Raw genomic sequence first — 14,259 nt, forward strand, 5'->3', positions numbered from 1 at the left:
GCACCTCTGCACTGTTGCACTTTGGATTTAATACAAAAATTTATATCAACCTTGCATGATTAATTTTTGTGACCCTGGTTGTTGTACTTGTGTTGGCCACATCTCTGGCATCTAAGTTTTCTGACTAAAATATGGACTTCTTTAGCAGATTTTTCAATCTGCATTCTAGGGCCATGTTCAGAGTTAGGTATTACATATGTAGATCTCATTTTTCTTGTATCCCCTCCCCCTATTTTCTTTTCCCCTTCCCTGGAAGCCCCCGTAGCCTCTCTTCCTGCTTTTTTCTCTTCCCACCCACCCACCTTTATCTGCTTCCATTTTCAGCACCTCCCCCCGCCCCAGCAGCCTCTTACCCAAGAAAAGCGTAGCCTACTTGTACAGTGGCTGGTGCTAGTGCCAAGCCCAGTTGTATGGTGGCCACAGGCAGAAGGCTGAGTGGTGAATTTCTGATGGTTGCCACCAGGCCTGTCCCCAGCAAATCTTCCATCAGCAGACTAGACGGGAAGGGGACAAAACCCTTCCAAGGCCATTTTGACATCTGTGTCCTCCCCTACTACCCACCAATGCCTTGTTTTACCTGCTGCCTACCTTACTTTCAGTGCTGCTAAACATTTTTGTTTACTCAGGCTTCAGATTAAGGGGTTGTTCCTTCTAAAATCATTTTTAGTGTGTTTTAGTCTGAAAACAAACTTATTTTAAGCTGCTAAATGATATTTTTATTATGCTGTAGTTGGGGTTTAAGGCTAGATTTTAATTTACATCTTTAATGTTTGTGTTTTATATTAAGTTATTTTGTAAGCCAGATCAGGCAAGTTCCCTAAGGAGAGGTGGCATAAAAATTCCCTTAACCAATACATACTTTGAGGGTCATCTTCCAATTCATTTTCTAAAGCATTAGGTCATAGAATGGAGGGAACTGAAGAGATTTTTTTTTAAGTCTAGAAAGGATTAAACTGCTCATACACTCAGCTCATATACTCAAATCAGAGCACTAGTATAAAGGAGATTGCAAGCTGTAGGTAGGCTGATAGCAGAATGATACTCCAACAATAATCCCAGAAGCATGACAAGGCTGGGAGAGATGGGTTCTTTCTTGACCCTTAAGTTCTCCACAGGAGCCCGTGATGCTAGTTCCCACAGAACATCATGATGGACTTGCTGCATTAAAGTCTTTAGGTAATGGCCATTATTCATTTGTGAGCTTTCAACAAGGGCTGCTTTTGTATTCTAAAAGATGAAAAAAGCCAGGCAATTCACTTCAAAAGATTTTTTTTTTTAATTTAGAAATGCAGTTATATACATAGAACAATTGAAATTAAATTAAACTTTATACAAATATTAAAATACTATCTTCACACCCACTGCAATGTACAGGATACCAGAAAATATATATATATATAAAATAAAGCAAAATAAAACTGTTGACATCCTGCACAGCGTTAATTATGTATTTTTAAATCCCACATATATGAGTACCATTCTGCAAAATAATTCCACAGTGGTGCAACTCAGATTTCAAACAAATGGAGCACTGAAGGCAACCAGGGTTTCCCCTTGCATTTGTCTCTCTAGTTACCAGCAGCCAGCCCACTGTGTAATTGTGTGTGTGTGTATTTCAATGCAACATTTGGTCTGGGCTGTGTGAGCTTCCAAGCAAAAAGGTGGAAAAACAAATCTTGACATTTCTAGCAGAATGAAAACCACCCTTCTCCTTGGTTCACCTAGAAGAAAGAAGTTGGTGCCAGGCTCTCAAGATATATATATATATATATATATATATATATATATATATATATATATATATATATATATATATATATATATATATATATTAACACAGAAGTGCCTAATTATTCAAAACTCATCGCCTTGGAGCAAGCACTGAAGCTGAAAGTGACAAAAGTAGCCAAGTTCAAAAATAAAGAATTCTCTAGGAAACAAACCAGAGAAGGAGGAATGAAGCACTGAACAAAGTCCATAGAACACTAACATAAAATGAATCAAACCAAATTAAAGCAGGATTTGTACAAAAATACCCATGAAGAACTTTAGTATGCAGTGCCCCTTAGGAAATGTTTGCTGGGTTAATATAAAAGCAGTAAGAGAATGAAAGCCAATCTATCATGTTTGCTGTAAATGGTGCAAAGTGTGTGAAGGGAAGATGCTGCATCTCCCACTTGGGGGACACAGTACATAAGCGCTGGGGAGCTGCTTTTGAACACAGCATCTTAGCAGGTATCCACTGCATGCTTACAGACACAGTACGGCCCTTAACATTTTATGGCATCACTACACATGACAGCCAAGCAAAGCACAAACCGGTCCAGGCTCTCCCAGATTTAGTGCCTCTAAACAATGTGCGAACAAGGTGAGTGCTTCACATCTGAAAGACAAACCTATAATGTTTGTATCCAGCTATCTGCTTCCAGGGACTACCAGCTCCACCTGACACTCAGCAGCAAGCATCACCAATGATAACCAGTAGCCTTTGTTGTGGACGCAGTCCCCAACAGGACTTAAGATACTGTAAAATATCAACATGAATTGTGTATGTGCTAGTCCTTTACTGCAATTACTATCGGCATCTTTGACTCTGGGAATGCTCTCCTACATACAAAAGTAATTTTAAATATTATGACAAATGTTGTGCAATAAAGTAGTTGTATTTCTGACATATTAGTAACTGGTGTCAAGAAATGGCCACTTATGATATCTACCACCCATGAAAACTGCCACAGAAAGCTTACAAAAAGCTGAAGCAAGTTCTAGCTTTTGTGGTCTTTGTACCCAGCATTTGAGGGAAAGTCCTTACATGATATTTATACACATACATTGCTTGTGTTTTACACCAATTAGACAGGATGGAGTAATACCTGCTATTTGCTTATAAAGGGGATTGAGTTCATTGGCACCTTAGAGACCAACATGGCTACCTACCTGAAACTGCGTATAAAGGAATACAAGTAGCTGAGCCATAGCATCATCTCCTGACACTTATCACATTCATCAACATCTCCTGTTTATAAATTAGTTACAGCAAGTCTTAAGAGAGACCTGTGTTAAAGATGTATTGTGGAAAGTTTGGTGGGAGCAGCCTGCATCCAGACATCTAGCATGCTCCAGTTTTCCCTCTGTCCATGGTTTGTTTTGAGTATTTCCTTCAGATATCTGAAGACATGCACCATCATAATGTAAAAAGAAATGTGCAATTTAATAAAGAAACAAAGGTCCTCAAAGAAGCTTCTCCCCCTATCCACAGTCCTAACTTATTTCACATGAATGTTAACTTCAAAGCTGAGGACGTCAGACATTAAAGGGGGAACATAAAAATCTTGCTTCTTCTGACTTGCATGGACTCTCAGATGTCAAGTTTCAGATTTTCACAGATTCTCTCATGCTCTCTCCAGCAATGTTCCAGTTTCATCATCAGCTGTTTTCAAAAGACACTGTAGCAATAATGGTGTTGTACACAAAACAGAAAATTAGGGAGCACAATATAACTATTTGCCAAGTGGTGACTTACCCTTTGTGTGCATCAAACACCTGGTAAGCCTGACAATAGCTATTTGTTTGGCTAAGGACTGATGGGAATCTTATTACTCTTCTGTTTTCAAAGATTTCTCTGGCACAAGAAGAGTGATCATTGCTTGACAGGACTATAAGGACAACTGGCTGACCAGGTGGTTTCTCACTCACTGTGGTAAGTCACTGCATGGTAAATGATAGTCATGGAAAGGGAGCACTGCACTTAGAATTTTTTTTAAAAAATTTGTTTTTAACCTCTAGATGTGCTGATTAAGAGAGGGTCTACAGCTAACAGGTGGAGAACATGCTTTGCATGCAGAAGATACCAAGTTTAGTATCTGGGATATCCAGGCTAAAAGAGGGGAGGGGTGACTTCAAGAAGCAGGGCTAGAAAAGACCTCTTCCAGTCAATGACGACAGATCTGGGCTAGATGTATCAATGGCCCAACTCAGCATAAAGGCAGCTTCATATGATCAACCACCATTTTAGATTCTTTGAAAGACTAACAGAACATGGGAGACATTTAGAGGTATTGTTCCAGCATTTAAGGGGAAAGGTCAGCCTGCAGAATCCAAAGACCACCTTTTTCCAAGTCACAGAGACAATAGAGACAGGAGTCTATGCTTGTAGTATCTGACTTTCTATACACAAGGCTGGAAGAGGTTACATGAATTATTAGGCACATAACAGCTACACAGCCAGTGGTCCATCAAATTCAGTAGTTCTCATATGCTCTAAAAAGTTATCACAGAGTTAATACTCCACTCGTTTCTAGCCTAAGCATTAAGAAGGGATAACCTGAGCATTTTACCCAATAGCTGATGCCATCCCTGCTTTCCATAAATTAACCTAAGAACTAGAGAAAATAATAAAGTATCTCAACATCCATAGCCAGAGGAGGATGTGGTTTATATTTCCATTCCATAAACATCCAGTTTTATTTTTAAAAGGAATATTGCTTACAAATGCTCAAGGTCTCAACTGTTTTAAAAAAATTGAGTTTATATCCTCCTTTTCTCCCTGACCAGGACCCAATGCAGATTTTTGTATCATTCTCCCCTCCTCCATTTTATCCTTGTGAGGCAGGTTATGCTGAGCAATTGCGATGGGCCCACAGTAGCTTCCACTGCAGAGCAGGCATTCAAACTGAGTCAATCCCAGTTCCTAGTCTGAACTGGGATTGACTCAGTTGGAATGCCATGCTAATTATTCTTGAAGCAGTTTAGGTGACACATCAGTTCCAGAATTAGGGCCTGAGTCAGTGAATGGCTTGACATATCTGTTTAATGTCTAAGCTGTCCAAGAAATTCCCAAAGATGTAGAACACAGATGCTAATAACAGCCTAATGGGGGAAAAATCTATACTACGAATTCAGCTGCCAAAATACCATTTCAAGGATATTAGCACAATTTATGAACTATCCCAACTGAATGAAGAATGAAAATTTAGAGAGGTGTCACAAGTTGGAATAGGGTTATATTCCATTGCTATGTATATAGATAGATTCTGCACACTGTCCTTTAGGACTATCTTGACCATGCCGCAAGGAGCTAGATATGGTTACAGGAGACACAAAAGGCTGAAAATCCATACTCCAAAATAACACTAGAAACAGCACTGATTCGTCCGCAGAGGCCAAATGAACCGGAACAGAGCATATTTGCGTCAGAAGAGAAGATGGCCCAGCAAACATGTTCCCTCCATAGGGAAGGAGAAGCTTTCAAGTGGAAGCAGTGTGCAATGCAAAAGGGGGACTGAGGTGGGTCTTCCACTAAACAAGGCAGCAGCATGGCTCTTTCCATTCCAAATTATTAAGGCAGACTATGACTGTAGCTTATTCAAGGCAATCAGGCACACCAGTTACAAATACACTAGATCTTTTTTCCTATTGACTGGTTTTATGATAGACGAGGGAGGAACACACAAAAACCCAAGTTAAAAAACTCAAAATTCTTGGCATTGCCTCCATACAGATGAGAAGGGACAATAGAGATAATGATGCCAAAATTACTTTCCCATTATGATGGGTCAAAGCAAAGGGTGCATTATAGCAGTGAACACAAGAGACACAACGGCACAGTGAACTCAGGGGACTCTACACATGGGAAGGCTTTGGATGAACTAGGGTTCTGCCACAGTATTGCTGAAGGGGAGACTCCCCTAAGAGAAGGGCACTCATTCTCCACATGGGCTCACACACAGAGGTGCTCCTATGCTTTGTGTAAGACAGATAAATTGTTCCAAGTTCTCTACCTTGAGACAGCCCCAGATTTTAGCCCACTAAAAAGTTCAGAGAAGAATGTAATGGCTGAACAAAGAGCTTTTTTTTTTTAAAGGAACCTTGCAGAGGTACGGATATTTTATTCCAACAAGAGCACTCTATTCCCCTCTTGTTGGGAAATAAAGAAATGTAACAGCCTAAGCTTGTCAGTAAGGGTCCCTCCCCTTAAGCTGGCCATCTATGACTGCCTTTCAACCAAGTCTATGATGCCTAACATGTTGATGTGCAGCTATATTATGTGGTATACAATTTGGAAAGCCTCAAGAGCTGTACAGTATGTATGTGTGACTCCCTCTGGGCTCCCTCCCTCTCAGCCCATCCACAGGAGTTCCGTCTTGCCTTCTGTAAGATACAGAATAAATGGAAGGACACTATTTGCACCCAACACAGCAAGCAATTTTTGGCCTCTGCTTTCCAAGCAGAAGTCCAGAAGCTAGTAAGGCCTGTGAGAAGCTGCAACAAGCCGGTGGGAGAAGGAGCAAGGCACACGTAAATAGCAGCTCTCCAGAGACCACACAAACATCTGGCTGAAGGCAGGGAGAGGTAGGAGGAGCTCAAGTCACTGAAGCCTGCCCTCCCACTTTGCGGGAGATGGAACTGAGTAGGAGGAAGAGGAAGGCTGGCACCCTGCACACCCCACTGGTGCATCGAGGAGGCATCCTGGTGGCATCCTTTGGATCTTCAGCTAAGAAGCGTTTGCTTGGAGATTTTCGGGGCACAGCATGGAGGGTGGGGGAAGCTTGCACTCAGTGCTCACCATCCCAAGAAGGAGAGCGGAAATGGAGAAAGAAAGACAAATGCAATAGACCTCATGCTTCTTTCAACAGTGGAATATCTGTTAAGGGAGAAGAAAAAAATTACAAGTTAAAATGTTTTTAATGTTTGCCTTCAAAGTTCCAAATGGCACACAGCACAGCCTCAATATATTTTTGGATTATTTTTGGAGCTTTCATAGCATACCTTCAAATCACCACCACCTTTTCTGTAATACGTTCTGTAACAAAGTCCTGAAGAATCTTACCAGCTAGATAAGAGACTAAAGTTTGGAGCACATAACATACAAGTGGCTTGTGGAGGCATGTGCTACAACCTGGAGCCCCAGCAAGCACCCATAATTTCCCTTATCTGCTTTCCCTTCCAACCACAGTGCCGTTATCCCATTGAAAACAAGGGAGAAATGCCATTGATTTTCACTGGCTTCTTCCTCCTCTCTGCAACCTTACAATAGCAATTGCAGCGTCTCAGGTCATCTGAGAGGAGGAATCGCTGCCACCTAGGCTGAGGACTTTTCCTGTGAGACATCCAGGCCTTCTATACTAGCCATACTAGCCATGCAGGCCACTGTCCTATAGAAGACAATGGAAATTCTCCCTTTGATTTCAGTGGAATAAAGAACCAGAGGAGTTAGCTATGTTAGTCTGGAGTTGCAAAAAAAAAAAGTCCAGCAGCATCTTCAAGACTAACCACCTTTACTGAGGCATAAGCTTTCACGAACCACAGCTCTCTTCGTCAGATGCATGAATAAAGGATTAGACATCAATGAACATTAAGAGAAAAAACTCGAACAAGCAGCACTGGAATTAGTTTAATTGCGGCAGAAACCACCAAGAGTGCTCTATGGCACTTTAAAAGACTAGCATTATTTGGGAGTAAATTGCATTGAACCAAGTGAAAGTTAGTAAAAACTGGCATTGGAATAGGCTTCAATCTTTTGTGTTTTTACTTGGGAGTAAGCTTACTGAAGGCAGTGAAATTTACTGAAGTTTATCCATCCAGTTTCTAGCTCTCACCATGAAGCATTAACTTGCTTTCTTTAGGAAGATAACACAGAACTTGAAGAAATACATGACAGAGTCTCCTTCTCATACAATATGCTCAACTTTTGCTGCCAACATGAAGCCCCAAAGCTCTAAATTGGAACAAATTATATGCATTTAGAACACTTCACTAATTTGATACTCTAAGTAAATAGATATTTGAGTGGCAGATTGTGGGCTTCTTAAGGATAAAGCAGAGATTGAACTTCCTGGGAGATCCATTTGGAGGGGAATGAGTTTAGAAAGGAAGTGACAGATGACTGTCCTCTACAGCCCTAAAAGGAAAATGAGAAATTCCACAATTTTCTGACACTATTGTCACTCTGCTGCAAGTTTATAACCATGAATATCCTCCACTGGGGATTCTGAACACAGGCTACCCATTCTAGAACCTTGTTTGCACGTATGATGCACGTATGATGGAGAAAAGAGAAAAATTAGGTGTCCCTAATTTTTTAATCCTTATATAATGTTCTCCCTTGTAGTTTTTCTGCTTAAGCAGCTGAGGGCACTCTAAAACAACTATGAGTTGAGTCACCTGGGCTCAGGAGCACATGGTCTGCAGCTGCTAGAGGAGGTAAGGGCTTTTTGCCTTTCTTGGCTGTGGTGGGTTAAGCTGAGAAGCTAAGGGTGGTCCTCTCTAGCTTTGGGGCTTTTTGTGTGTAGTTTTGTGTTGATTTGAGTGTAGTTTTGAGGCTGAGTGTGTTTGGGCTTGATTGTGTTTGAGGGTGAGTGTGTTTGTAAGGCTGCTGGGGGTTGCTGGAGTACGCCACACACCCCTTTGTGCTCACCTCCTGTGCTTAGCAGGAAGTAACCTTTTGCATTGAAAAGGCAACTGCTGGGCAGGGGCAGGGCAGAGCAGAGTCACCTGGGCTCAGGAGCACATGGTCTGCAGCTGCTAGAGGAGGTAAGGGCTTTTTGCCTTTCTTGGCTGTGGTGGGTTAAGCTGAGAAGCTAAGGGTGGTCCTCTCTAGCTTTGGGGCTTTTTGTGTGTAGTTTTGGGTTGATTTGAGTGTAGTTTTGAGGCTGAGTGTGTTTGGGCTTGATTGTGTTTGAGGGTGAGTGTGTTTGTAAGGCTGCTGGGGGTTGCTGGAGTACAAGCCACACACCCCCTTTGTGCTCACCTCCTGTGCTTAGCAGGAAGTGACCTTTTGCATTGAAAAGGCAACTGCTGGGCAGGGGCGCGAGCCCTTGGCGCGAGCCGAAGGGCGAGAGCTAAAGGGCTCTTGGCCTGTGGCTCTTAGCCGGGGGATCATAGCCGTTTTCTTTCCTCTTAGTGTGTTATTCCTAAAACAGAATAATGAAGTCAGAATGCCAGCAGGGGGTTGGGGGCTTTCCAGTGTATTGCACTGAGTGTCACATGTATGACTATCTGCCTTCTGGTCAGAAGTCCTGGATGTGTGCTCGCTGCAAGGAGCTCCTGGTTCTCAGGGAACAAGTACGTACCCTTGAGGCCAAGGTGGCTGACCTGGAGAAGCGGAGACAGTTAGATAGGCACGAGGACAAGATTCTCAGGGACAGGACAGATGTGTCCCACTCTAAAAATGGCAGCGTTCTTGTTGTCAAGGAGAATGAGGATCTTGTGGAATCAGGGCACCGTACTGAGGATAAGGGGAACATGCCCTCAGAAGGGACCTCTTCTTCAGTTGGTGAGCAGGTTTCCTTTCGCATCAAGGAACCATCCCTGGGTGGGGCGGGAGGGAGGCTCTTGGTAGTTGGTGATTCGATCCTTAGACAAGTAGATAGCTGGGTGGCACAACCGCGTTCTGACCGTATGGTGACTTGCCTGCCTGGTGCGAAGGTAGCGGACATTACGCGTGTTATAGATAGGCTGGTAGATAGTGCTGGGGAGGAGTCAGCGGTCGTGGTCCATGTTGGAACCAACGATGTTGGGAAATGCAGTCGTGAGGTCTTGGAACAAAAATTTAGGCTGTTAGGCAGGAGACTCAAGGCCAGGACCTCCAAGGTAGCCTTCTCAGAAGTGCTACCTGTTCCACGCGCAGGGCCAGAGAGACAAACGCAGATCAGGAGTCTCAATGCGTGGATGAGACGATGGTGTAGGGAGGAAGGGTTCAAGTTTGTTAGGCACTGGGATTCTTTTTGGGACAAGCGGGAGCTGTACAAGAGAGACGGTCTCCACTTGTCCCGAGAAGGAACCCGGCTGCTGGCACTTAAAATCAAAAAGGTGGCAGAGCAGTTTTTAAACTAAATGCTAGGGGAAAGCCGACAAGAGATAAAGTGTCTCTGGTTCAGGATGGTTCATCTCAGAGAGATGAAGGGCTAGGTATAACACTTCTACAGGGAGATAGATTAGAGTTGTCAACTGAGATGGAGACAAACAGTGCAGATGACCTAACTACGTCTCGAGGCAAAGTGTGCCGGGGAAGTTACAGGTGTTTATATACAAATGCTAGAAGTGTCCGAGGTAAAATTGGGGAGCTGGAATGTTTAGTGTTGGGCGAATCCATAGACATTGTGGGCATATCAGAAACTTGGTGGGATGAGGAAAATCAGTGGGACACGGTGATTCCTGGATATAAATTATATCGGAAGGATAGGGAGGGAAGGGTTGGTGGTGGGGTGGCTCTATATGTCAGAGAAGGTATACATTCCAGTAAGATTGAGAAGGTAACTGAATTAGATTCGCTTCTGGAAATGCTATGGGTTGAAATTACGGGCCCAAATGGAAACTTAACTGTGGGAGTTTGTTATCGCCCTCCAGATCAGAAAATAGAGGAGGATTATAAAATGATGACAGGATTAAAGATGGCTGCTAAACAAAAAAACTGTGTTGTAATGGGTGATTTTAACTACCCACACATTGACTGGGCCAATGGGTGTTCGAATCGGGGGAGAGAAAGTGAGTTTCTAGACTGTCTCAATGACTGTGCTATGGAACAGATGGTTACAGAACCTACTAGGGGAGAGGTGATCCTGGATTTGGTCCTCAGTAATGCTGAAGACCTGGTGAGAGATGTAAATGTGATTGCACCACTTGGGAACAGTGACCATAATGTTATTGAGTACAACATATGTATAAATAGGAAATTGCCTAATAAGACCAACACAGCCATGTTTAACTTCAAAAGGGGTAACTTTTCTGAGATGAGGGGGTACGTGAAGAAGAAACTGAAAGGGAAAGTAAAAAAGGTCAAAACACTTGGGGAATCTTGGAGACTATTTAAAACTACAATCCTGGAAGCTCAAATTAAATATATACCGCTGGTTAGGAAAGGCACAAATAGGTTTAGGAAAAGGCCAGCATGGTTAACAAGCAATGTAATAGAAGCTGTAAAAGGTAAAAAGGATTCTTTTAGGCAGTGGAAAACTAGTCGGAGTGAGGTTGATAAAAAGGAGCATAAGCTGTGGCAAAAAAAGTGCAAGTCTGTGATCAGACAGGCAAAAAGGGAATATGAGGAGCATACTGCAAAGAACATAAAGAAAAACAATAAACAATTCTTTAAATATATTAGAAGTAGGAAACCAGCTAGGGAGGCAGTGGGGCCCTTGGATGACCAAGGCGTAAAAGGATTACTAAAGGGTGATAGGGAAATGGCCGAGAAGCTGAATGCGTTCTTTGCTTCTGTCTTCACTGTGGAAGATAAGAAGTGCATGCCCACTCCGGAACCACTGACTTTGGGAGGGGTTTTGAAAGACCTGAGTCACATTGAGGTGACGAGAGAGGTGGTTATGCGACTGCTAGATAATTTAAAAACTGATAAATCACCGGGCCCAGATGGCATACATCCAAGAGTTCTGAAAGAACTCAAGTGTGAACTTGTAGATCTCCTCACAAAAATATGTAATCTGTCATTAAACTCTGCATCTGTTCCTGAGGACTGGAAGGTAGCTAATGTTGTCCCCATCTTTAAAAAAGGTTCCAGGGGAGATCCGGGAAATTACAGGCCAGTCAGCCTGACGTCAATACCGGGTAAGTTGGTGGAAACTATTATCAAAAATAAAATTAGTGGGCACATTGATGACCAAAAGCTGATGAGGAAAACTCAGCATGGGTTCTGTAAGGGAAGATCTTGTCTCACCAATCTGTTAGAGTTCTTTGAGGGAGTGAACAAACAAGTGGACAAGGGAGACCCGATAGATATTGTTTATCTTGACTTCCAGAAAGCTTTTGACAAAGTTCCTCATCAAAGGCTCCTAAGTAAGCTCAGTAGCTATGGGATAAAGGGCCAAGTCCTCTTGTGGATCGAAAACTGGCTAATTAATAGGAAACACAGAGTGAGTATAAACGGGCACTTCTCACAGTGGAGGGTGGTGAGCAGTGGGGTGCCACAGGGGTCGATATTGGGTCCAATGCTTTTTAACTTGTTTATTAATGATTTGGAATTGGGATTAAGCAGTGAAGTGGCTAAATTTGCAGATGACTCGAAATTGTTCAGGGTGGTGAAAGCCAGAGAGGATTGTGAGGCACTCCAAAGGGATCTGTCGAGGCTAGAAGAGTCGGCATCCATGTGGCAAATGAGGTTCAATGTAGCCAAGTGCAAAGTAATGCACATTGGAACCAAAAATCCAAAATATAAATACAAGTTGATGGGGTCTGAACTGGCGGAGACTGACCAAGAGAGAGATCTTGGAGTCATGATAGATAACTCACTAAAAACGTCAGCACAGTGTGCGACTGCCATAAAAAAAGCTAATGCTATGCTAGGGGTTATTAGGAAAGGGATTGAAAACAAATCAGCCGGTATCATAATGCCTCTGTATAAATCGATGGTGAGGCCTCATTTGGAGTACTGTGTACAGTTCTGGTCGCCACACCTTAAAAAAGATATCATAGCACTGGAAAAAGTACAGAGAAGGGCAACTAAAATGATTAAAGGGTTGGAACACTTTCCCTATGAGGAAAGATTGAGGCGCTTGGGGCTCTTTAGCCTGGAGAAAAGACGACTGAGGGGAGACATGATAGAGGTTTACAAGATAATGCACGGGTTAGAGAAGGTAGAGAAAGATGTGTTTTTCTCCCTTTCTCACAATACAAGAACTCGTGGGCACTCTATGAAATTATTGAGCAGTCGGGTTAGAACAGATAGAAGAAAATACTACTTTACACAAAGGGTGATAAACACATGGAATTCGTTGCCACAGGAGGTGGTGGCAGCTACAAGCATTGCCAGCTTCAAGAGGGGACTGGACAAATATATGGAGCAGAGGTCCATCAGTGGCTATTAGCCACAGGAGATAGATGGTATTCTCTTTGTGGGGAGGTGGTGCTCTGTTGTCTTGGTGCTGGAAGGAAGGCAGTGGGAGGGCTTCTGGTGTCCTGGCCTCACTGACAGTCCTTTAGATGGCACTGGATTTCTAGCCACTGTGTGTGACAGAATGTTGGACTGGATGGGCCACTGGCCTGATCCAACATGGCTTTGCTTATGTTCTTATGTTCTTATGAGTTTTGTACCCTTATTCCTGCTAACAGAAGTTCATACATGAAGGCTTATATGCTTACCATCTGTGTAGTCCTCTGAGGAAGTGAGTGATAGAAGGCTTTGTACATCACTGCTTTCCGTGTCTGGAGCTTCTTTGTGCCCAGATCTGCTACTAGACACACCAGCAACCCAGGACGAGGAAGTGGCTTGATGCACTAGAACAGCCTCTGAGTGGTGAGAACTGCCTGCTTCACACAGTCCAGAGTGTCCAGGGACTTCATCCTCCCCAGCAAAGCAGTTACGATCCCCTTGGTCTGGTGGTGGTTGTTGCATCTCCCTTGCTCCACTCTGCCCAGCTCCCTCTGACAGGACAATCTGTACCCGTGAATCTGAGGGAGGGATGCAGTTTCCAGTACTGCCATAAACAGCTTCTTCATAGGATGGCAAAGCCACCTGAACGCCATCCACCATGATGGAAACCTGGTCCCCAGAAACACCTTGATCACGCCTGCATTCAGATTTTAAAGAAATATGTATTATGTTTAGCATAATAAAACACAAAAGCGTTTGCAGAATGCTATGCTGGCAGCGTTCCTAGAGTTGTGCTCCTTCAGACATGCAAACTTCACAACCTGCTCACTTCACAGCTGGATGCACCTTTAATTCAGTTGGCAGCGATTAAATAGATGCATTTATATTTGCTGCGTGCTGCATGCAACTGCACCTCTCGTGCTGTAATATGAAGGTTTCTGAAAAGCCTATTCAGTTCTCATTCTTCTTTTTGCTGTTTCATAGAACAAGACAAGAATTACACAGAAATAGAGGCTGATTGGCATGGAACACGCTCAGGCAATTGCCTGAAGGCTCAGTGCGGACAGGACCATCATGTCACAAGAGTTGGGATCACCTCAGCATTTTAGGTACCAACCTTGATAAGCAAATGCCAAATTACCTGCATTGCAAAGAAAGCCTTATGCATTAGTTGGCCAACTCCAGCTGGGTTATCTTACGGCAGGGAAGCAAAGATGACAAATTATCTGTGTCTGTTGCAGGGCTGAATTGAAATTCTGAACCCAAATCTGGCCAGTACAAAATGGGGCTGGACTATTTTGTCTTTTCCAATGGGCACAGAGTTCCTGCTTGCCACCATCACTGGATACCCTCTTTCTCCCCTCTAGTTACCAAAGTGAAAGCAGGAAGCACTGTGCTCTCTGTTTAGTTTTTGACATAGCCAAGTAGTCAATGACATCTGG

At 43.1% G+C, this 14,259-nt stretch overlaps 1 protein-coding gene across 1 annotated transcript in view; it reads right to left on the reverse strand.

The window, feature by feature from the left end:
• Positions 1 to 1,818: 1,818 nt before the first annotated feature.
• SUSD6 (sushi domain containing 6) overlaps positions 1,819 to 14,259 on the reverse strand; it is a 100,479-nt gene continuing 88,038 nt past the window's right edge. Inside the window, exons 5-6 of the mRNA XM_054971133.1 lie at positions 13,087 to 13,514; positions 1,819 to 6,643 (exon numbers count right to left, since the gene is read on the reverse strand). Of these exons, the coding sequence (XP_054827108.1) occupies positions 6,618 to 6,643; positions 13,087 to 13,514 (454 nt within the window). The 3' untranslated portion in view covers positions 1,819 to 6,617. The remainder of the gene's footprint in view (positions 6,644 to 13,086; positions 13,515 to 14,259) is intronic.

The sequence above is a fragment of the Eublepharis macularius genome, chromosome 2 (assembly GCF_028583425.1).
Source record: "Eublepharis macularius isolate TG4126 chromosome 2, MPM_Emac_v1.0, whole genome shotgun sequence".
In the NCBI taxonomy this organism is placed as follows: Eukaryota; Metazoa; Chordata; class Lepidosauria; order Squamata; family Eublepharidae; genus Eublepharis; species Eublepharis macularius.